Here is a 25,910-nt window from a genome sequence, read left to right on the forward strand (position 1 = left end):
ATTTCACTTGAAAGCATATGAAAATTCAAGAATCTATAAGGAAAAGACCGAGTTGATGCATGATAAGCTAATAGTTAGAAAAGAGTTCAAAGTGGGATAAAAAGTATTGCTCTATAATGCCAGATTGAAACTTATTCCAAGAAAACTTCGTTCTAAATAGGAAGGTCCTTTTATAGTTACTAAAGTGTTTTCTTATGGTAGAGTAGAGATTATGACAGAATCTACTGGACCAAAGTTTAAAGTAATGAACATCAGTTAAAGCATTTTTAAGATGGATTTGAGACACATATTATGGAGGAGTCTTCCCTCCAAGATAACACTTAATCAATCAGGTTGTATCCCTGCTCTTCACTTTTAATTTACATTTTCCTCTATATATCTTTTGGACTATGTTCTACATCGAAGACACTGTAGATTTTAAGTGTAGGGGGAGGTTTTTGTTGTTATGTTTTTTCTAATTTTTTTTTCTTGTTTTCATTTTTGTTATTTTAGTGTTCTTGTTTTCTTTGGAAAAAAAAAAGAATTTATGCAAAATTGCAAATTTAAGACAATTTTAGTTTAGATGCATTTAAGCATGATAAATAATTGATCTTGTATTTGAAATTCAAGTTAAGTGGCGATGAATTTGGTTTCAATGGATTAATGTGATAGTCTTTAGCTTGTGAGAATTTGGGCCTAATATTATTCTCTTCTTGTGTGTATTCTCCTATCACTACTTTTACTCGAGAACTTGTCTTGATTCTTAGTTGAGACTTTAATTGCATATGCTTTGCATGAAAATAATTTAGGCATTCTTTTTTTTTTAGCCTACTTAGCCAAATAGCCATCCCATGCAATTTATCCCTTGTTAACTCCTTTAAGCCTAAATCTTTTGTTTAAAATTTTAGTCAACTAAAAACATAACCAATGAAATCTTTTTCCTTCATTTTTCTCACCCTACTATAGGCAATAAAAAGTATGTCATAATATTTGTTAGAATGAAAGAATATGCTTGAAGAGAGACTTAGGTTGTTTTGAAAGAGAGAGAGCCAAAAAGCAAAAAAAAAAACAAAAAAAAAAGAAAGAGCATAAAAGGCAGAAACAAAAAAGTGAAAAAATAGAAAAAAAATAAAAAGGTGCATGAAATAAAGGAATTGAAAACATAACAAAGAGAGAGAAATAAACCCAAATCAATTATTTTATTTATTTCATTCTATATGTTTCATTTCAAATATGCTTTTCATTATCTTAAAGTTTATTATTAGCCTTTATTTTTCTATTTTTATACTATACCTTTATCTAAGCCCCATTACAACCTAAAATAAAATCCTATTAATTCTTGCATTGCATATGCCATAGATAGTGGAAACGTAGATGATAGACAAGCCTATGGTAGTGAGGTTTTGATAGGGAAACTTGAGTGAAACACTTACCTATATACTTTTGAGAGTTGAGAGTTAAACACTTGACATTTGTGAGAGGCTATTGCTTGATTTATTCTTACCAAATGAAATTTCCATAATACTTGTTATTCTGGATATAAGAAATATTGATTAGAGTGGTAAAATATTGAAGAGCTATAATTGTTCTTATTCTTTATTGCTTCCACATTTCTTTTCTTGAAATTTGAGATTTAAATTTTGTCTAGGAATGCAAAAGTCTAAGTGTGGGAGAATTGATAAATAACAATTTTATATATTTTTTATCCTTTTAATTTAGATTTTTAAATATTTATTTGAGACTAATTGAGTTTAATTAGATATTATTCAATTTTATTAGCCAATATTCAGTTTTAAAATTTTAACTATCTAAATTTATAATTTTAAAATATAAATGATATCTTTAATATTTGTGCACAGCTGTCATTTAATTTTATTTTATTTGTGCAAATTTTTTAAATTTAATATAAAGAATATTTTGAATAAGAAGAATCTGGGCATGTTTGGAGATCAAATCAAGAATTAAATCTTTAAAATTTTTTTTAGATTTATTTTGGGTTATTTAGTGTAATTTTTAATTAAGGTTACTTAGAATAGTTTTATCATTTTATTTATTAGCTTTTCTTGACCGTATGGAATGACATCACTTTTTTATATGTAAAGGAAGCAACGCACAGAAGGAGAAAAAGGAGAAGAGAAAATGGGGGCGGCAGAGGCACGACTTATTCTTCACACAAGAGCGATCGCTCTTCATTTTTTTCATGTCTCTTTATTTTAACGTGCAGCGTTGTTCAGTTTTTACTTTTATGGAGAGCTAATTTTTTTAGTGTGATTAATCACAAATATGATCCTAAATTTTAATCAAAGTCTTTGATATTCAGAGAAGATTTTATTTTAAATTTATTCTAATTTACTCTTCTTCTCTTTACCTCTAAATTTTATGGTTAAACTGCTATTGCTGATTAGAGTAACTTTACTGCATAATTTTTGGGTTATAAATTTTATCTCAGGTTTTATTTACTATAATCAATTGATATAGTAACTTAAGAGTGATTTGGCTTGGCTTGAGTAATTACTCATGCTTTGTTTTTAGTGTGGCTAACATAAAATAGTTGTTAGATTGTGAGTTAAGAAAGATTTCAATTAATCTATAACTTAATTTCTTATTTAATTCTTGAATGATAATTTAAAAAATATATAATAAAACTAGAATAATAAAGTTAAAAAAATTAATTTAATTTATGGATGAGGAAGATCAAATTTAGGTGATTGGATTGTACTTGGTAGTTTTCATAGTTGAATTTTCTCTATTTATTTATTTCTAATTTAGTTTTTAATTTCATCATAAAAAACCCCCAAATTTTTTTAGCTTTTCATAATCATAATTTAAATAGTTACTCTATTAATTCTTAGGGAGATGACCTAGATTGCGCTTTACTATAAAATTGAATTTTTATTAATTTTGACGCTATTCGACAGTAGTGTCATAATGTATTAAGGGCTTTTTCAAGGGAGCCCAAATATCCCACCAAAGTTAGTGTCTCTCCCATAATTGACTACTTGGCTTAAATCTTGAAAGAAAGTGTCCCAAACTTTAACAATGCTATTCTAGGTGTGAGAGGTAGATTTTTTTTAACCACCATAGGCATATTACCATCTTCATATGTATTTAGATCTTAAGCAACTCACCTAAAGGGCTTTAGAATCATTTAAAAGACCCGAGCAAAGCTTCATTAAAAAAAGCTCGGTTTTTATTGTGGAGGTTCTTAATCCCAACACACCCTCTTTGCTTACTATCTTGGATAGTTTTCCAAGAAATCAAATGCATTTTCTTTTGATCATCCATATTGTTTTGAAAAAATTTCCAGCTGCGTTTATCAATCTTATTGAGAATTCCTATAAGGATATGCACGGTTTGCTTAAGGTAGGAAGGAAGAGCAAAAACAACAAACTTAATAGGGACAATTCTACCAGCCACATTCAAGAAAATACTTTTTCAAGATAATAATCTAGAATGAACCTTTTGAATAAGAGGAAGAAACATACCTTTTAAAGTTCAATTATGAAGAAGGGGAACTCCAAGTATTTCCTAAGGTTAGATGTAAAGCCCACTCCAAGATTTTACCTAATCTCAAGAATACGTTGATGATTCACTCCTTTAGAGCAAAAGAGGTTAGTTTTCCCCAAATTCATTCTATGACTCGAAGCCAAACAAAAATCAATAATGACCTCTTTAATCAAAGTTAAAATTCATTCTATAACCTGAAACCAAATAGAAATCAACAATGACCTCTTTGATCAAAGTTATTTTCTCTATGAAAGCTTCAAAAAAGAGAATGAGGTCATCTGTAAAGAAAAGATGAGAAATAAAAGGGCTAGAGTTAGACAGTTTCAAGAGTTTCCATCTCCTTTTCACATAGAGTTCATGTATCCTCATACCTAACCTTTCCATGCAAAGCACAAAAATATAAGGACAAAGAGGATCTCCCTATCTAATTTCTTTTGAGGGTTGAAAAACCTCATATTCCTCTCCATTCCATAAAACTTTCATCAAAGTAGTAGTGATGCAAGTCATGATGATATTGGTAAATTTAGGTCCTAGTCCTATGCATTAAAGAGTTTTGCTATAAATGTCTAATCAAGTCGGTCATAAAATTTTTCAAGGTCAACCTTTATAGCCATATAGGCTCCTTTTTCTAGCCCACTTTGCATGAATAGCTTCCTGAGCAATTATGATATTATCACAACTTTGTCGTCTTGCAATGAGGCTACACTGATTAGGCTAGATAAGAAAACCTTGGTCACAATATTTAGCTAACATTACATAAGGAGATGGACCTAAATTTTTTAAAACATCTAGGAGAGTCAACTTTCAAGATTAGATAGATATTAGTTGAATTAATCTCCTTAATCCTCAAAGGATTTGAAAAAAAGGCTCTTAACAAAACCATAAGCTTTTTCTCTAATCACATCCTAATGAGTTTGGTAGAAATGTGCATGAAGACCATCACCTGCTTTTGAATATGCCCTAATTCCTTAGCAGTTTAGGAAAAGTGGTTAGGATATTAATCTCTTCTAAGGTCATATTCTTATTAGTATACAACTTCTTGAAAAAAGTGCTAGCTATGCCTTTAAGAATCATGTTATTCGAAATACATTCATCCTCCTCATTTTTTAGAGTGTCTATTCTTTTCTTTCTTCTTTTGATAATAGTTGTAGCATGAAAGAAGAGGGTATTATGATCTCCCTATTTAAGCCATTTGCACCTCAACTTCTAGAACCAAATAAGTTCTTCTTATGCAAGGAGTTTTCTCTAATTCCCTCAAAGTTTGAACTCTAATTTTCTCAAATCACTTCTATCATAAATAGTTCTCTCTCTATCAATTCCTTCAAGACACTTTAAGATATTCAATTTCTTTTTAGGAATACTACCAAGAACGTGTTTATTCTACTATGAAGCTTTAGAAGAAAAATGTTAAGCACCATCTTCCCTATCTTTATCCCTCCAAACTTTCTTAACAATATCTTTAAAGCTATCCTCAAGGGACCAAGCTATTGGATCATGTGTTTTGATAATTACAAAACCAAGAGAATAGGTATTTGGTATATATGTAGATATAAAGAATAATAGATGAAGACAAAACCTTAAGAGCATAAAGAATCAAGAGGTGATGAAAAATTTTAGGATAAGTAATTTAAATTCTCTTAGATTCAATGTGAAAACTTAAAAAGCTTAATCACATTTTTTAACCACTAAATGAATGCATCATATGTCTATTTTAATGTATTAAGACTCATCTAAGTATGTCGAAGCTCGCAAACAATGGCCTTCTTTCGTATGATTTTTCATAGAAAAAGTTTGCATAGTGAAGAGGCAAAATCACACATGATTCTATAGGTCACTCACAAGTTTTTACATGTTAGGCACACTGACAGCTAAATCATGTGAGTGTAAAGAAGTGCTTCATGCATGATTAAGCACTTATATTGTATGTTACCTGATGCTTTGTCTCTACATGTAAAACCACGAGTGAAAGGCTTTATTGTCCATGCAAATTTAAGCACCTAGGTTTCATTGTATTATGACAAAGTATAAAACCATGTGTGAAACTGATGGTAGCCACACGTGATTTAGAACTTGTTGCACAATCACATTTTGCTTTGTTGAGTCTTAAAACTTCTTAAGTCAAGCTAAAATTATTCACATGTACGATTTTTGATTCACAAATTCATATCTCTTGATCATGCAAAATCTTGCTTGAGTTGTGCTTTGTTCCACATGTGAATATGCATCAAACAAGTTTATGCATAAGTGTTTGCAATTTCACAAGTGATATGTTTCTAGTTCCACATGAGTTTTGATCACATTGAATGGCTTTGGCATTCTGCCAACCATTTCATGCATGAGAGAGTAAGGGTTTCACATGTAATTTGTAACACAAAACTGATGATAGTTTATTATATGTAAAGCCATGCGTGAGAGCAATGGGTGTACTCGTAAGTTTTAGCACCTTGATATATTAGTATATTTATAAGTGCAAAACCACGCGAGAGAGAAATATGGTACCATGCAAGTTTTAGCATCCAAAACTAAATGTATATCCATGAGTACTAAATCACGTGAGAAAGCAATGAGGTACCACGCGTGATTAAGCACAAGGAACTGAATGGGTACTTAGAAGTGCAAAACCACATGTGAGAGAACAAGGTATTCACACGTGATCTGTAATATTCAATTTTGTGAAATTCCTTAGTGCAAAATCATGTGTGATTATACCAGTCACTCACAAAAAAATGCACCAACAAATAGAATCACTGTCCAATGATCTGTCAACTTTCAAAAACTATATAATGATTCATTTTGAACTAGAACTGAGGCAAATAAATTATCATTTATGCATTTAAAAAGCTTTTTAATTGTGATTTTACATGTTGCATTCATTCATTATTCTTGAAAAGAATTGTGAAAAGTTCTCAAAAGTTTATAAGCTTTTATTTTTATTCTCATCTATTCTTTAAGAGAGTTCTCTGTAAAAAAACTTTTTTATTATCTCAGAAATCTTGAAAAGAAATTTTTTAAGTGTTATAACAACTTGTTGGATTGTAACAAGGTATGTTAAGTGAATCAAGACAAGATTGGTCTTGAGAGTTGTACTATGGTGGCAGGCACCCATTAAAGCTTGTGATTTTAGTTGAAAATCTTAGGTGTGATTTTAAGGACTAGACATAGGCCAAGTTTGTAGCTGAACTAGTATAAATCTCGAGTATGTCATCTTCTTCTTTCACTCTTTAGTTTTTTACTCCTTTTAAGTTTTCAAAAGTTCTTAGTGTCACACAATTTACCCCTTCTTGAGTGTCAGTCTATCCTAATATAAGCAACATTATAAATTTGATTGAGTTCTTCTTTCTTGACTTTTAGTCCCTTCAATTACCACCACAAGTCGATGGTCAAATTTGAATCTTAACAAATTCAAAGCCTTATATGATGGAAATTTCTAAATCCAGTTAAAATTACAAAACATCCAATCCAATTTTTCTTTCACACCATTTTTTTCTTTTCCCAAGTAAAATGGTCACACGAGGTAGGGACATCCACAAGATTGAAGTTAGAGAGACAATCATTAAAATTTTCCATGTTAGCCATTGGGATAGTGAACCCCCCAATTTTGTCACTGAGTTTTCTAAGAGAGTTGAAATCCCCCAAGACAAGCTAGGGATCATCATTAGTCTTAGCCAGCATCTCTAGTGTTTACCAAAGTTGGTGCCTATGATTTTCATGAGTTTCCCCATACACAAAAGAATTTAAGAAATTATCATTGGTAGAACATTTAGGACACTACAATGAAGCAACTAGTTATTCGACCAAAGGTAATTAATTTTAAAATTACGCTCGTTCCATAAGATCCAAATGCCACTTGCAAATCTCGAGCTTCCACTCTTATCCGATTTGAAAAGCCAAGCTTTCCCATCACACAATCCGCCCTACGGCCACTAATTCTAGTCTCTGGAAGACGAAACATCTATCTTTCATGCCTTTACTATTCTCCGAAACAACACTTTTTCTTTCTTTTTTTTTTTTTTGTGGGTCTATGTCTTGAATAAGCCTGTATTACTTAAAAAAGGACAAGGCTTAAATACTTAGCTTTGTATACTTAATGTACTTATAATTTTATCCAATCAAATCAAAAAAAGTTAATTTTAATATGTTAATAACATTAATAAAAATAATTTGTTATAAAATAAATAATATATAAAAGATACAAAATATTTTGATTTAATTAAAAACCAAGCCCATTAATTAAGTATATACCTATGTTGAGTATAATTTTTTTTATAAAAAAAAAAAGATACACACCTCCCGGCTATAAAGCTATATTCATCGTAATACAATTCCACAAAACGCATTGAAATCGCCAAAAAAGAATTTGCCAGGTTTTTTTTTCTGGCAAGTTGGGCCAAAAAGGAATTTGCCAGTTATTTGTACCGTTAATGGAAATAACAACGTGGGCTTAAGTGCAGTCATGGAAAGGGTCAGGCCAACGGCCCAAATTAGATTTCGGCACTCTCAAAATGGGCTCTAGCCCAACTTGCCAACAAACATACACTGAGAATACCACCCCATATTTTTTTTCAAAAATAAATATTACAACAACAAAAAATTAAGCCAAAATAATGTTTGAGAAACCCCAAAAAAAATGTTTGATTTGACTTTCATCAATATTGGTCTTGCAAAACAAAATAACAATGATAATAATAAAAGACTAAAATATTCAAATTCAATATTATCATGAAAATTCTTAAACCTTGTCAAGTTAGCCTCTAGTTCAATAAAAACTCTTGTCTAGATTTACGATGATATTCATATATCATCATTATCAATCACAGTTAGCGGCTTTAAGTTTATGTCTTTATATATAGACAACCATAGGCGACCCACCTTGTGAAAACTATATATATAATATATAATACATATATACGCAATGAATTCTCTACGAATCACCCCCTTACTGCTACTATCAACAAAATCAGAGATCCTGTTATGAAAGACTGGATGATCACTTTTGATCACGTTTTTAGAGAAGTAAATAAATGTACGGATTGGTTGGCTCACCAAGCTCCTGTCGAAAGCCCTAGAGTTCATATTTTCGATACTCCACCTCTTGGTTGTATAAATTTTTTGTACGCTGATATGACACATTATATTACATAGCACGGTTTACCCGTGGCCTTTTATTCAAAAAAAAAATACATAATACATAACTTTCAGAAATCTTAATAGGCCAAAAATATACAACACCTACAGATTTAAATCTTTTGAAGTTGAGATTGATGAATTTATATGAAGTTTTCCATTTTAAAAAAGAGGGAGATGATTTTATATTTTATAAAAAATAATAAAATGACCGAAAATAATAATAAAAGAAAACTTCATGTAAATTCACTAATCTCAACTTCAGAGAATTTAAATCAACGCCTACATAATACTAAAAAAAACAAAATTAAAAACTAGAGAGCCGCGATCCATGCCAGCCCCCCCTCCCCCTGCCACACGGAGTAGACGAACACTAGAATGAATTTCCCAAATGGATGCCACTCATTGGAGAGCATAATTTAGGACGATATTATGAAATGCATATAGTAGCTAGAGCTGCCTGGTGCTTAAACGGACATAGATGCACTTTCTCTCTCAACCTCAAACAAGTTCATAAGCACTGCGTCCGAGGCATTCCTTACCAGCTTCGACCAATCCCTGAAACGTCCATATATACTCAACTTATCATTAACTAAATCGCACATTGTCTAAGTCAACAGTTTTTTGGTGCACAGAGAAGCTAGAATCAGGTTCATCCTCTGGCGCATACATGTGCAATCAGTAAATAATTTTACATGGGTATATAAGGTTATGTATAGTAACATCTCAGTGAAGTTACTAGCTAGCCATGTCCTCATATGCCTAACTGATATATGAGTTGATAAGAAAAGAGTGACTCCTAAATAACCAATCTCATACTAGATTAAATGCTGTGACTAATAGTTATAGAACACACACAATGGTTTTATCAATATATCGGTATCCTTCAACTTTTTGTCTTGCCATTTAGTTGATGGATTCTGTTGGAATATCTGGATGTGATTGGTTTTTAATGATCACCTAGTTAGTTGATATTCCTAAATCTACATAAGGGGAAACATCATTGTGTTGAGTTAGGAAAATTGAATGTTATTCCTCAAGGTTAGTCCCCATAGTTTGGGGTTTGTATTTTCAGATTTCACCCTTAGGTTAAGGGGTGAAGTGTTGTTAATCCTTCAAGTGAAGGATTATGATGTTGTAATGTTCAAACATAATCAACAATGATGTGCTCATTTTTCTTCTATCATCGAACATGTGTCTTAGAAGCCAATATATGATTATGTTAGAAGATCAGAAGAGATTGATTAGTGTACCCATTTAAGGAGTCGAAGGAGATTCCTCGAATACACTTAGCCTCCTCGAGTGCTAAACTGAACCTCCTGAGTTCTTGGAGAGTGAATCTTCTGGTGGGCTTGACCCGAAGCTGCGAGGGCTTGATGTCGTAGAAAACAGGGACCACTCTTTTCTTGGACTCTACGAGAAGAGCAAGCTCATGCAGACAGAAAAAGGAATCACAGTAAGCAGGGGAGAAGACAGCGACCCCGACCTTACACTCACCTATGGCCTTGTCTATATGATCCAACAATCTGTCTCCTGGTTTCATGTTCATTGTGTCTAAGAACGCTCTCACTCTCATCATTTTCAGGTTCTCATACAGCAACCCTACGATGGTTCTTGCCGTGTCAATCTTCCGGTGGTTCAGGAACACGTCGCATGCTGTTCGCGCAATTCTAGGGCACTGTTTGGCTACTAGTAATGATCGCTGCTGCATGGCTTGAGTTGCTGGGTTTTCTGTTCTGGTTTCTTATCAGTGGTGTATGTGTGTTTTTGTGTGTGTTTAAGGTTTCCTGATCGACGTAAAAGGAACGTCTATTTTGTTTTTCTATTCTTTATGGGCAAAGAAAGGAAATGTCCGTCGAAGTGAATGTTGACGAGTGACCAAATCAAGAATACTTGGTCCTTTGTCTTTGCACATGACAGAGAACTAAATAAGTTTTGGTTAATTAGTCCAATCGTTGTGTGGAGGTTACACTGCTGATGATCTTTTGGTTGGACATTTTCATTGTAATCAAATGTTCTGTCGGCCTTCTTCAAGTCAAAAAGTTGGTTTTGTTCGCCACAATAATGTCTTTAAATTAGTTAACTACGTCAATTAAATGTCTATTCTTAATTCTAGACAATTGGTTTTGCATGTGCTATGTAGGAGTATTATATACGTAGCTACTTTAATTTTGCAATGCAAGTGGGATCCATTTTTCCTTTTTGTTTTTATATATTGGGACTTTTATGGTGAACAGATCTTTGTTTGTCTATGTTTGTTATATTACCGTGTCAAAGATGAATACAATTTTCCTTTGATGTTCTAAAAATTTTACACTTTAAAACAGTCCCATAAAAGATAAAACTCGTGATTTCTTCGTCTTACAAATGAATATGAATGCATGCATGCTTGGGATAATATTCAGTTAAGATTTGGATCGTCTGTATCATCTGTCATTTCGTCTCGCCTCTCTATCACTTTATGATTGATCCCCTCTCTCTATCATTAACATTTTTCTCTCAATTCCTGATCTTATTTTAGTCAATTTTTCATTCCTTAACGTCAGCTTATTTCATTTCATTTATTTTCAATCCGAAAAAACAAGCACTTAGTCTATATATATATATATATATATAAAAGAAATAATTCAGCTTCTTAAATTCGTATTAGTTAGATTACATTATACTGTTTTATTTTGCATTGCTTTTCCTTGCGTTTAACTTTTAAAGCATTATATTAGTCTACATAAACTTTAATTAGTCGGCGGGGTCGATATGACTATCCAATTAAAATACATATCTCATCCGAGTAAAAAGTCATTAAACCTAACCTGTCCGTCAACATAACCGCGTTAATTAAGAATCCGCTCAAAACGTAACTTTAAGGTATTAAAAAGAAAATATATTATAGCAAAAATGATAATAAAATCTCTCTTAAATATATAAACGATAATGTGACTTCTCAAAATATCATAATTCTTCTGAAATCTTGAAAGAATTTTCTATCATTAATAAATTTATATAAATTATCAAATTATCCTTGTTGAAAATAAATGATTCACAAATTTTGTTTAAATATTTACAATTTTTATTCTTTTATTCACAATAATGCAATAACCAAGCATAACTTCGCATATTAAATTTCTTATTTGCTATTGCATTATTACGAATATAAGAAAAAAGTTGTGAATATTAAAACAAAATTTGTAAATCATTTATTTTTCAATTTGGATAATTTAATAATTTATATAAATTCATTAATAATAAAAAAGTTTCTATGAACTTCAAAAAAATTATAACATTTTAAAGGATCAAATTATCATTTATATATTTTAAAAAAATTTTATTATCATTTTTTCTATATTATAACAGTTTATATATTCTATAGTGACTGGCCCTGTGTGTGTTGGGGGGTGTTTGTTATGTGTTTAATTTTTTTTTTCCTTACTTGCCTAAGATACCCCATAATCAACAGGCGTAAAACTAATCTCTCGAGAAATCTGAACATCATTTAAGGAATTGTCCTCTCTCAAGTAATGTTTTTTTATACATACATTCAATAATCAAATCCTGAAATGATGCTTAAGATACCTAGACTGCTACCATCTAGGCAACATTTACTTGGTTATGTGTTTAATAACATTGTATGTTGGATTTTAGATAAAGGTGGGAAACGGGCGAGTCTAAGTCCATAAGAGCCAGGATCTTAAGCCTGGTTTTTCAAAAAGTATCTAATTTTTAAAGCTTGACCTTTATTCAAAAAGCTCAAGACTAGGCCCATAAACCCTTTATTATTATTTTTTATTTTTTGAAATTTTTAAAATTAAAAATTTAAATTATAACATTTCATATATTTTTAAAATACAAATTATAATATTAATAATTAAAAATAAATAATAGAAAATCAAATTTTAAAGTATAATCATATATTTTAAGTTTAAATTCAATTTAAAAATAAAAATATTTTATTTTTTTGAGTTAAAATGAAAAAGGGCCCAAAAGGACTGCCCAAACTTAAGCCTACTTTTTCATGACCTATTAAGGCTAGATTTTAAAGTTTGATTTCTCTAAAAAATAATTTTTCTCAAACCTAAATTTTTATAAAAATATATTTAAATAGATAGTTTGTTAAGCCTGGTTCGTATTTCCAGCTTTACTTTTTGATACAAGTAGAAGTGGCCCACTATATTAATTGTAGAAGAAATTTAAATGGACACATCACGTACCTCTGTAGCCCAAATTAAAAGCGAGCGCCATGCCACGTTGGAACAATATGACTTGTTAGCTTAGTCCTATATCCTCTGTTCCTTGTTATGAGGTGCTTTGGGGAAAAAAGATAATTGATTTCTATTTCTAGTCACTTGATGAGATACTAAGATTTTCCTTGGTTCTTGTAAGAGCTGTTAGAAATGATATATAAATAAGCCTAGGTGAGTAAGTTTTTTAATATTATCTCTATTTAAAATTGTAAACTGTTAGTCAGACAAAAAAGCTTTAAACTATGAAAGAGAATGTAATAGGAATTTAAAAAATTTTCCATTAAATAGGAATAAAATAAAAAATATAGTTCATTTTTATAATGAGTTAATGACTTAACTATCTCTTCTTGATTTTAATAAAATGACTAAATATATCTTATAATAGAAACATAAAATAGCAGTGGGGATACCCTGATAGTTCAAGCCAAGCTTCAATTAAATAGATTCGAGTCCATAACAACTAACAAGGCCTCAAGTCTAAGCTTGCATAATGGCTCTTTTTAGATATTTACATATAAATATAAATGCTAGGATTTATAAAAAAAATATAAAGCATTTTTAAAAGATTAGACGTTAAAAACTATGAAGCATTTTTAGTTTTTTTTAATGTATAATAAAATTTTTTAAAAAAAATCCTTAATAAATGAAGAGAAAATTACATGCAAATCTTACTTGACACAATTAACTATTTTAAGGTTCATTAACAACTAAATTTAAAGTAATTCTTCCATAAATAAATCATTTAACCATTCACTTTTAAATAAAATATTTTAATAAATAAAAATTGATATTGGTTTAAAAATAATAAAATATAATTTAATTAAAAATATTTTATATTTTTAGATGGAATAAGTGGTCAAAATTTTGTGATATTTTTGGGCCAAAGGAAATTTCTAGGCCCTGATGGAACCACCCTTTTACCGATTCGGGTTCAAGCCCTGTTTTCTCATCCCATCTACAGGTCTGTCATGTGAACAAGACTATTTTTATCCCTCACATGCTGTTATATGAAAAATAAAAGTACACATATATACAGCCTACTTTCATTAAAAAATTATAAAATAATTTTTAAAAGATTAGATATTTAAAAATATAAAAAAATAATAATTGCACCTTAAAAAATTAAGGGCTCATTTGGATTTCATTTGGATATAATTGATTATAAAAATAATTAATTAAATGATTAATATTAATCATAATTGATTAAGTTATAATGTAATCTGTTTGGATACTATTTTTTAAAATTAATTTTAATAGAATTAAAAATATTTAGATAATTTATTTAGAATCAATTTTAACTATATAAATTATTATAAACGACATTTTTTTTAAAATTAAATTATTTATATATTTGTATCTAATATTATTAAATTTATTAAATTTTATTTAAAAATAAAATATATTATTTAAATTACATATATGATTAGTTATAAAAATTTAAATTATATTAATATTAACAATTTAATTTACGTAAATAAATAACTTAATATATCCTAGTTCAAACAAATTTAATAAAAGAGAAAGATTTAATTCTTATATACTAAATATTAATTTTACAATAATTAATAAAGATGATAATATATAAATTAATCTCTAATGACATCATGGATATCAATTATATCTGACGAAGATATTAAGCATTGTCTTAAAATTTTAGCAACATAAAAAATGTAGCAATACAATAAATGATGCAAAATCTCTCTCTCTCTAAACCTTTACAGCAATTTTTGTAATGATTTTAAATTTTAAATTAAATTTTTCTCTACCAACTAATATTTTATTTAAATTAATTTTATAATGAATGCTAAGTAAAGGGTGGTAGTTAACAGAAATTTATGTTAGTAACTTTTTAGAATATTTAAAGTTCAAATTTTATTAAGAAAAAAAGGAGAAGAGAAGAGAGTTTAGTTTTATTTTTATTAAATTTTATAAATTTTTTATATCTTTTTTTTCTTAAACCTTTCTTCATAATTTTTTCCAACACTTTTTGATTAACTTTGCACGGAAGCTCAAATTGCTAGCTTTTGAAAAAAAAAATTGATTTTAACTAAAAGATTATGGGCTCTTTCAAGTGTTTGGGTAATAACTCAAAAATAAAATAAAATTTTTGAGTCAAAAAATCAATTATATATGTATCCAAACATGCATTAAAAATTCTTTATATTTTTTTAACATTTAACCTTTTAAAATATGTCTTATATTTTTTAATGAATGGAGTATTTATTATTTGAAATCACATGGTAAAGCTAAATGAAAAATATTCAGTTCAGGTTAACATGAGTGATATATATATATATATATATATATATTTTCTCATATAAACAATTAATGTGGATACAAAATAAACCTAGCTAATTAGAAAGTGTATATATAGTGTATACTTACTCTTAGCATTCTAAAAAAAAATTAATCTCTACTCTAATCTATGATATTTCATTTATATATGCATGTAAAAAAATTAAAAGGTTAAAAGAAAATTTAATTCTTAAACTATAAGTTCATGAACATTTAGAATTTTAAATTCATTTTGGGTACAATACCCTCTAACTTTTGAAAGCCATGCAATATCATCCATATCAATAATAGAAATTAACTTTGACATACTTAAATAGAAAAAAATAACCTAAAAATTAAAGACAATGATTCAAAAAATTATAAAAAAAAGGCATAAGTAAATTTTTTTGCCGGAGATAAACACAGTGCATGGGATATTCTTGATTTTTATACAAAGTAATGTTAAATAAATATTAAAATAATGTACAGTATTCTAGTATATGTATAATCATTGAATAATTTTTATAAATATAATATATAATATGGATATTAAAACTTATCAGTTGTCGCCAACAATCATAGGTCCTAATGGAAGGTGATGAGGATCCTCTCCTCTATTCCCTTCCCATCCTCTTTTCCTCCCCTTCCTTTTCTAGCCATTAAGATTAATATTTTGAATAGTTTGGATTCTAGACATTAAGATATGCATTTCTTAATATTATGATTATTATCTTCTTCTCCTTTGGATTATGGTTTCTTAGTAGCAAAGGCAATGAGAGATATGCCAATTTACCTTTGAGAATAACAACAGCAGCAATAATATGAATCTCTTTATAAACTGAGAATTAACATGATGATGACGATGATGAATCGTAGCCATACTAACAAATAAAAGATGGAAGTTTCTTTATCTGAGTTGCAGCTTTCTATTGCAATTAAGAGAGAGGAAGTGTTGAGAAAACGTGGCTATTCTATACAACTTTAGTTGGACAATGAAAGGGAGGAAGCCATTAAAAATGTGAATATAATTTCAAAGAGAAACCAACATATATGATCCTACAATGTAAAATAAATCCATTAATTAACCTCAAAGTTATGAGGAGAGCATTCTATCTCCCAAGCTCTCTACCTTGCCATATATTAAACATGAAACCACTATTACTTTCCTAAAAGAAATTCATTTTACTTGCAATATATATACATACATACATACATACATATATATATATATATATATATAGTAGAGATCAAGAGATATGAAGATTGTTAATGTTTTGCAAATTATCTTCAATTTTTATATTTTTATTGTTAATTCAGGCATGGCCACTTTGTATCATCCACCATGATGGATGGTCAAAAAATTTAAATTTGCAATTCACATTCGCAAGCTACTAAACAAAGAAAGCAAGTAAAGAGGGCAACAGGAGAGAAAAAGGCTCTGTTAGGGCTTCCACTTTGAGACAACTTAGGATCGCTTTGAGCTTGGATTCACCTTGTTACATCTTCGCTAGTCTTTCTCTTTCTCTCTACATGTTTTAAAAGTAGAATGTGAGATTGGAAGAGCATGATTTTTGGACCTAAGGTTATGAGTATGAATCTATTGGTTTATATGGGACTAATGAGAGTTGTTTAAGTATCTTCCACCTAGATTACAAGTTTTTACAAGGTTGTGAGCTTGAGTCTTTCATTTTGGATGAACCTAGACCTCTAAAGGGTGATTTTGGATTGTTGAGCATCATATGAGTTGTTATTTGAGTTAATATGAACTAAATGAAGTTAGTAAAAGTTGATGAACTCAATGAATGTGAGATTATGCTTGTCGTCAGGAAGTTCAATTATTAAAAGTGGTGATTTTCATGATTATTAGTGATGGTTATTATTGATAGTTTTAGACTAACCTCATAAAGCATCAAAAAGCTCAAATCTAGCTAGGAAGCAAGTGGTATTGGGGGGTAACCTTTGAGTTCTCAAAGGTTTGAAATAACCAAGGGAATTTATTTCATATTATTTGCTTGTTAATTTAATTGTGGATGTTTGTGAACTTTGAAATTATATTCATATATCTCAATATATATATATATATATATATGCCCAAATATTTTTTTGTTTTGAAAATTATATAAGTATGGCTTTAAATATTGATCAAATATTATACTTTGAAACGACAAATAGTTGATAAATGATGATTTGAACTCCTTGAAATTTTGGAAAGAGACCTTGATGAATATGAATGTGATGATATTGAGTTAACTACGTGTTAATTAGCATGTGATGTGTTGGCATGATCATAGTGACTGTGGGAGCTCACCTTAGTAAGTTTGTATGCACATAGATCATGCTAACATTGTGAGCCCTCCCTATTTAATTCTTGACTTTGCCCTTAAACCCCACCTAGCAAAGTTAGTAATAGGGCTTATCCTGATACCCCAACCAATAAAGTTAGTAGAAGGAAATCCATGGTCTAAGAATGAGTGTGGGGCCTTGTCCTTATCACCCCTTATGATTAGAGAGCTTGGACTAACCCAATCATATGGGTTTGACTCCTAATTATTTTCTAGCCTATAGATTTAGTTAGCAACAATAGAGGATTGGAGGTGATTTATGAAATAGGATTAATTATGTTGTTTATAATTGCCTATTTTGCATGCCTATAGTTATTTCTCTTACATGTGCATGTTTTATGTAACATCCTAGAATTTTAATTAAGAGTATTAGACATATTAGGAGTTAATTAAGAATAACATGGTGCAAGATTTAAGGTTTAATTGTGAGTTTAATGGAGAAATATGGGTTTTTATCCATGTTAGCCCGCAAATATGACACAACAGCTAGTCATTGTGTGCGGACAAACATCCCTAAAAGAGGGGTATACTCTCTATCTACTTCTACTCGCAAATGAGTACTTTAGTGAAGATTACATTTTACAATTGAGGACAAGGGGCAAGATCCCCTATAAGTGGCTTTGGCTACTAATCAACATTTACAATATGTATATCATTTCGATCTTGTGCTTTGATTGTATTGGTGATTGTGCATTTCATATAAAAAGTTGGCGATTATCATTATTACACATATTGCTTCCCTTATTGAGCTAGTAACTAACTTGCTTCTTTTGTCCTTATGAGGGGAGAATAGTGCATGTCGATAAAGCTATTATTATTAGCAATATACCAAAACATTCCATAGTCGGAACAACATGCACCACCATCGAAGCGACCTCCACCTCCTTTTAATAATGACAAGCTTTTAGAGGAGTTGATGCTAGGGATTAAGAAGAAGGTTGATCAACATGATGTCTTCTTTAAAGCAACATAGGAAGAGAATAGTCAGAGTATTAGGAATCATGGTCATAGTAATGACTAGGAAGAGAAAATGCAAGATGAGGAACTATATGATAAGGAGATACATGCAGGGGATAAAGACCATTACGAGGAGAGTATGCCTAAGAGGCTAGTATAGACTCAATGGCCTAATAGTACTGGTAGTGAGGATTCCATTGATTTAGCACTAAAGTACTTTACCAAATTGAATCTGCCTTCATTCGATGGTTCTATGGAGGTGAGGGTTGCTGAGAGGTGGATTGACTGGTTGGAGCCAATATTCTCTATTATGTCCTGCACATTAGAGCATAGCATTCTTTTAGTCATATTTATGCTTGAGGATGTGACAAAACAATGGTGGAAGAGTGTAGAGTCGATTGATCAGCCAGTGTTCAGATGGAAGGAATTTAAAAAGATGTTTTTGTATGCTTCTCCTCATCCCATTAGTAAATTAAAATATCATCAATAAACACCACAACAAATTGGTCTAAGTATGACCAAAAGATATAGTTCATATAATTTATGAACACTGCTAGAGTATTTGTTAACTTGAAAGGCATAACCAGAAACTCATAGTAGCTATACCTTATATAGAAAGCGATCTTTGAGACATCCTCAGCTTTCATTCTCAATTGATGGTAACCAGACCTTTGATCAATCTTAAAAGATACGAAGGCTACCACCACCTGATATAGAAAATCATCAATCTTAGGCAATGAGTACTTGTTCTTTATTATCATCTTTTACAATTTTTAGTAATTAATGCACAACCATAAGCTACTATCTTTCTTCTTTATAAAAAGTATTAGTGAACACCATAGCAATATGCTAGGGCATATGAATTCTTTACTTAACAACTCTTTTATTTGTTTTTTAAGCTCAGCCAGTTTAGAAGGTAATGTTTGGAATAGAGCCTTGGAGATAGGCTTAGTTCTCAGTACTAGGTCAATTGAGAATTCAACTTCCTTCTTAGGTTGTAACCTAAACATCTCCTTAAAAACCCATCAATTAATTCACTGACCATATCAATCTTATCAACCCCCATCTCTAACTCAAATTGCATAAAGAAGAATATAGCATATGCTTGACACCTATGTCTAACACATTTCTCAAATTGAACTATAGAATATCTTTGGCAACTCCACTGAGAGAAATAGTACCTTTAATTAACTTTAGAGATGTCTAAACCTCCTCCTTAGACATTATGAATACTTAATTGTGCATCATCATTGACTTATACTCTAAGGTGCTCCTCTTCTCAAAGCAATACTTAGCAATTTGCCTACCTAGTTGCATTTAAAGCACATATAATACTGACCGAAATGGTGTTACTTACATTTGCTATACTATAGAGCTCGAGCTTGTTCGATCACATAGGTCAAGGAAGATGAACCCTATTTGTGAAAAAGTATGAAATTATGACTAGTTTGGGTTTGGATATCCAATTCTTTAATATAAATTAATTTGGTAACGAAACCAATGCCATTAACTATTTTGTTAAATAAGCTTTATATAGGCAATTAGATCACCCCAATCGGATATTAGATAAAGATTTGGAGCATATAAAAAATTTAGCCCTTAATCTGTAAAATAACAGTAAATTGTTGACAAGTTTTGATCCATATGACAAAATGAATTTGTTGATCTTATTTGCAAATGTTTTTAAGTTAAATTGGCATCCCATGCTTTTGTATGTTTTGTAACTCTAATATAGACTTGTTCTTGCTTAAATCTTTTATGTTTTAAATTGCAAACCTTAGAATCTCTTTTAAAATAAGTAAATTTCTATTTACTATGGTAAGGACTTGTATGGTCTATTCATAATTACTCGGGTAACATATGATTTGAAATGGTTAAATTGTGGAATAATTAGGCAAAATTACACATAGTAGATCTAACATTTGACAAAACCTCTACATTCTGACAACCTACAACTTGATAAGCTAGGAGTAGTGGCCAAACTAACTTAAATAAGAACTAAATATTGATATAGCAACTTATTGAAAGAAAATATTCAAAAGTAAGAACACACCATCTTGATCAAGGGTTGAATAAAAATTCTACTTGAAATACCACTGTATATATAATCCAATGTATATGGTTGGAGAATTCACACAGCTTCCAAATTCAAATATCTAAATTGTTTAAAAATAAATTAGATCAAACCAACATTAAATGAATTTACAAAGTTACTAACAAACAATGAAATACTGCAACAACTTATTTCCCAAGATTCATACCAATCTATATTTATAAATAAAATTATATAATATGAAATATTTGATAAGGAAATTACTACTTATGTTTTATATCAAGGAAATTTCCATAAGTCAATGACAATATTTTCACATTCTAGGAAATTATAATTAATATTCTTTTTTCAATATCAAAGAAAATCAATATCATAAACAATGATTCAATCTTAACTTATCTCAATTAGATTGCAATCGAATAAAATCATGCATTTAATTTTCTTGAAAATTTATCCCATAATTATAACATCCATAAATTAAGGAATCAAATCATGAAATTAATTCATTACATCCACATAATTATAGAATCCAAGTTGAAAATTTTCAAATAATTCTCTAATTTTTCATTTTGATATCTTCCCTTGGAATTTAGAGTTTCAACAAACCAATTGTTTTTTTTTTTTTAAGAAAAAACTTCATACCAATATGACATTCAAAACCAACTCCATGAAACTCTATTTGAAGAAGAGACTCTTGGCATCATTGGGAGGAATGTTCAAGGTGGAAACACATGAATTTTAATCAAATCAACGATGTACCAAATAATATGAGAATGATGAATCTCCAATAATATTTGGTACATCGTTGATTGGCTAAAATTCATTTCCAATATGTATTTTTATCGGTGCATCTTCACTTTAGGTAAAATTGGGCGGGGGTGTCTGCAGTTAAGCAATTGGTTCCAAGGGTTTGAGGATGAAAAGGCACGAGATTAGATATCAAATGAAGCTGAGTGATTTACATTGAAGCATCTCGACAAATCTTGGTACTTGAAATATCGTGTCAATGAAAGCAGAGGACTAGCATGGAGGGATTCGTGGGCTTTTGAATCTAACAAGAGTTGGAAGGAAAAGGGAAGTAGAAGCTTTATAATACACAAACAACTAGTTCCTGAGGCATAAGAGTAGAGCAAGGAGAGAAGTTGGGAACTAGATACCAAGAAAGAGAGAGCCCAAAAACCAGAAGAATTGTGCTTAGATGAAGGGTGAGGGTCTCAAAAAACAAGAAGGGTCTGAGGGTCAGGGTGTGATTTTTGGATACCTTCGTTTGTGTGCTTTGTCATTTGAGCCAAGTGGGTGCTTCTTATAACAAGTGCGAGTCCATTGTATTGGTGAATACCACTGTTAAAACCACCCACAGTTTTTAAAATGCAAGATACGTTTTAAAATGTTCTCAAGGACATTGTCAGAGGTTGGGAAAATTGACGAGCAACATCTCTAGAAATTCAAAACTTTCTTTTTGTGATATAACTTTTTAGATGGTGGCAGCTTGTTAGAATCATCATTTTCTTTTGGTAGTTTTGTAAAACCACCCTAAGATGGTGCCGGTTTCAAAAAATCGTGTCCACAAAAAGGTTTCATGTTGGCTTTAAAATTGAGGTTGAATGTCCTCCCATTTTTTGTGTGAGTTTTAAGATCTACATTATATTGAGTCAATTCTTATTTTCATATTAATATATATATATATATAAATGTATGCACTTAATAGTCTTTGAAAATTTCACCATGTATTTATTTCATGAGATTGTACCCTTTAAGTTATGTATTAAAGAAGGAGTATACAGTCATGTTTTGAACCAAAACTTATTTGGCCTAGTTATTAAATTAATTTATTTCCTTAAATTTCTTAAGAAAGAAAACCATGATCTATCACATGAATTCACGATAAATGGAACTCTTGAAAGTAGGTGAAAAGGAAATAGGGACGGAGGAAAAAGCTTGCCGACAGGATACATCAGATACGTTGTTTAATATACCTAATACTTATTATGTAATATTTAGTTGGATGCTTTGTAATTACAAAACTATGACAATTTAAACAAAAACATTATTTTTTTAATTACTACATTTCAATTTGGTAGCATTGATAGGATAGTAACAATTTAAAAGAAAACACAAAATTCATTCATCTTGAATCTCATGGAATTTAAGTCAAAGTTATCTTTTTATCTCCCTATGCAAATTTAAAACTTTAATGCTCAAGTTCCATTCAGTGAATAGTGAGTGTGAAGGATTCAAACCCAAACAATGTTGGAATTCAAAGAGGGTCTCATTTTTGGAAACTAGATCCATTATTTAAGGTCATAATGCTTTAAAATATAATTTCTCATTCCTTAAAATTGCCCCAAAAATTATGCCTAAGGCCTTGGCGCGTCAAAATACGTAAGAGATTAAAAATAAGTGGTCCAGTCACAAACTAGCAAAACTAGCTATGATAATATTTTTCCATTTATTGAATCCAATCTTGATTGTAGTGTTATTCCACAAGGATATCTAGGAACACAAGATAGCATTTAAGAATCGATTATGGTGCCTCGCTGATAATGATAGAATTTGAATTGAAAATTTTCAAATAATTCTCTCATTTTTCATTTTAATCTGTTTCTTTAGAATTTACAGTTTCCATAAACCAATTGTTTTATTTTTTACGAAAAGACTTCATGGTGATGTGACATTCAAACCCAACCTCATAAAACTTGATCTGAAAGAGAGACTCTTGGCATCATTAGGAGGAATATTCAAGGTGGAAACACATGAATTTTAATCAAATCAACGACATACCAAATAATATGAGAATGATGAATCTCTAATAATATTTGGTACATCGTTGATTGGCTAAAATTTGTTTCCAATATGTATTTTTGCCATGGCATCTTCACTTCAAGTAAAATTGGGCCGGGGTGTATGCAGTTAAGCACTTGGTTCCGAGGGTTGGAGAATGACAAGGCATGAGATTAGATATCAGATGAAACTGAGTGATTTACATTAAAGAGTCAAAATATCATGTCGATGAAAGGAGAGGACTAGCATGGAGGGATCTGTGGGCTTTTGAATCTAACAAGAGTTAGAAGGAAAAGGGAAGTAGAAGCTTTATAATACACAAACAACTAGTGCTTGAGGCATAAGAGTAGATCAAGGAGAGAAGTTGGGAACTAGATACCAAGAAAGAGAGAGCCCAAAAACCAGAAGAATTGTGCCTAGATGAAGGGTGAGGGTCTCAAAAAACAAGAGGGGTGAGGGTCAGGGTGTGATTTTCGGATAGCTTCATTTGTGTGCTTTATCATTTGAGCCAAGTGGGTGCTTCTTATAACAAATGTGAGTCCATTGCATTGGTGAATACCACTGTTGAAACCGTCCACAGTTTTCAAAATGCAAGATGCATTTTAAAATGTTCCCGAGGACATTGTCAGAGGTTGGGAAAATCGACGGGTAACATCCCTAGAAATTTAAAACTTTCTTTTTGTGATATAACCTTTTAAATGGTGGCAGCTTGTTAGAATCATCATTTTCTTTTGATAGTTTTGCAAAACCACCTTAAGATGGTGCTGGTTTCAAAAATCACGTCCATAAAAAGGTTTCATGTTAGCTTTAAAATTGAGGTTGAATGTCCTCCCATTTTTTGTGTGAGTTTTAAGATCTACATTGTATTGAGTCAATTCTTTTTGTCATATTAATATATATATATATATATATATATAAATGTATGTACTTAATAGTCTTTGAAATTTTCACCATGTATTTATTTCATGAGATTGCACCCTTTAAGTTATGTATTAAAAAAGGAGTACGCAGTCGTGTTTTGAATCAAAACTTATTTGGCCTAGTTATTGAATTAATTTATTTCCTTAAATTTCTTAAGAAAGAAATCCATGATCTATCACATGAATTCATGATAAATGGAACTCTTGAAAGTGGGGGAAAAGGAAATAACGATGGAGGAAAAAGCTCGCCGACAGGATACATCAGATACGTTGTTTAAGATACCTAACACTTATAACGTAATATTTATTTGGATGCTTTGAAATTACAAAACTACGATAATTTAAACAAAAAAATTATTTTTTTAATTACTACATTTCAATTTGGTAACGTTGATGGTGTAACATCCAGATTTCTAAAATCGGTTAATTAAACTTAATAAGGATAATTAGTAAATTGAAGTACTGTCATTTTTTAGTCAACATAACTAAAACGATCAAAATTTGTTTTTGTTAATAGAATGGGCTGCATTACATCATTTTTAAAAGTTAAGAAAAATATTATATTAAAAATGAATTTAGAGTTCTAGAAGCAAATACACATAGACCTATATTAGAGATTAAATTGCTATTTAATTTGAAATTCAAAAGCCAAATAAACAAAAGGATGAGAATATATCATGCTAAGCCAGGCTTTGGGTTAATAGGTTTGAACTTATAATGGAGCTTTTAAGCCTGAGCCTACTTATAGGCTTTTTTTCAATACTTAAGTCTGAACCTATGATAAGCCAAGTATGGTATGAAACCTATGAAGGCCTACTTTGTATACAAATTCTTTAAAAGAGACATTTGAATTTAGGTCTCAATAACTTTAAATGGGCTTTGACCCTACCAAAGTCTGCATTAATTGAAATAAAAAAATAAATCATAATTAGGGGAAGGCATTCACAATAATGAGATTTTCAATTATCAAGAAAAATTAAAAAATAAAAATAAGGAAAAGTCATTCACAATACTGGGATTGGATCATTGGCAGAGAAAATTGAAAAAATTAGAACTATCATGAATAGCAGATGCATTAATCAAATGTGAACACGAACAACAAAATTTAGAAAAAAAAATCAAAATTTTAGTAGAAAAGCATTCAAAACATCGAATTCAATCATTTCCAAATCTTAAAATAAAAACCAAATCACCAAACGAGAACAATAAGAGTGTAAGAAACAATGACAATGAAGGATGAACATCAAACATGAATAGACTCTCAATTTCAAAGACCAAGATGGGAGCCGCTGACAATGAAGGGCGAATAGCCACGTGAACTCTATTTTGAAGATGAACTAGTAAATTATTTGTGCGATGCACGGGTCTTATACTGCAATTTTTATAAATAAATTCAATCTTATAGGAAGATATTTTTCAAAAGAATAATCTGTAATAAACATATTCTCTATATCATCTCATACATATTAGGGTTATGTAATTATCACATTTAATACTAAATATGCATATTAGAGTCAAGGAAATGGTAAAAATTAAATGCATACTGTATAAATGGATATGGTAGGAAGAAATTAACAAAAAATTATAATTAATTAGATCAAATTATCAAAGACTTCCCTATAAACAACATTAAAAGTTATATACATGAAGTGACCATTCTCATCAAGAACCAATATTTTTAAACCCTCCCTACTTCAAAAACAAAAAAACAATAACGTATAATTGGCTATGGGTG

General features: G+C 30.2%; 1 protein-coding gene across 1 annotated transcript; it reads right to left on the reverse strand.

Annotated features, from left to right (window-relative positions):
• Positions 1-9,077: 9,077 nt before the first annotated feature.
• On the reverse strand, positions 9,078-10,321 carry LOC129305404 (TIR-only protein-like). Its single transcript, XM_054945440.1, has 2 exons — positions 9,864-10,321; positions 9,078-9,168 (listed from the first exon to the last, which is right to left on the reverse strand). The coding sequence occupies exons 1-2, from the start codon at positions 10,319-10,321 to the stop codon at positions 9,078-9,080; spliced, it is 549 nt and encodes a 182-aa protein (XP_054801415.1).
• Positions 10,322-25,910: the final 15,589 nt, after the last annotated feature.

The sequence above is a fragment of the Prosopis cineraria genome, unplaced genomic scaffold (genome assembly GCF_029017545.1).
Source record: "Prosopis cineraria cultivar Desert tree isolate PC_DT_omini unplaced genomic scaffold, ASM2901754v1 PC3, whole genome shotgun sequence".
NCBI classification, from domain to species: domain Eukaryota; kingdom Viridiplantae; phylum Streptophyta; class Magnoliopsida; order Fabales; family Fabaceae; genus Prosopis; species Prosopis cineraria.

Coding starts and splice junctions, on each gene's coding strand:
- LOC129305404 (XM_054945440.1), bottom strand. CDS start 10,321: ATGCAGCAGCGATCATTACTAGTAGCCAAACAGTGCCCTAGAATTGCG. Junction 9,169..9,863: donor TCCTTCGACTCCTTAAATGG/GTACACTAATCA, acceptor TGGACGTTTCAG/GGATTGGTCGAAGCTGGTAA.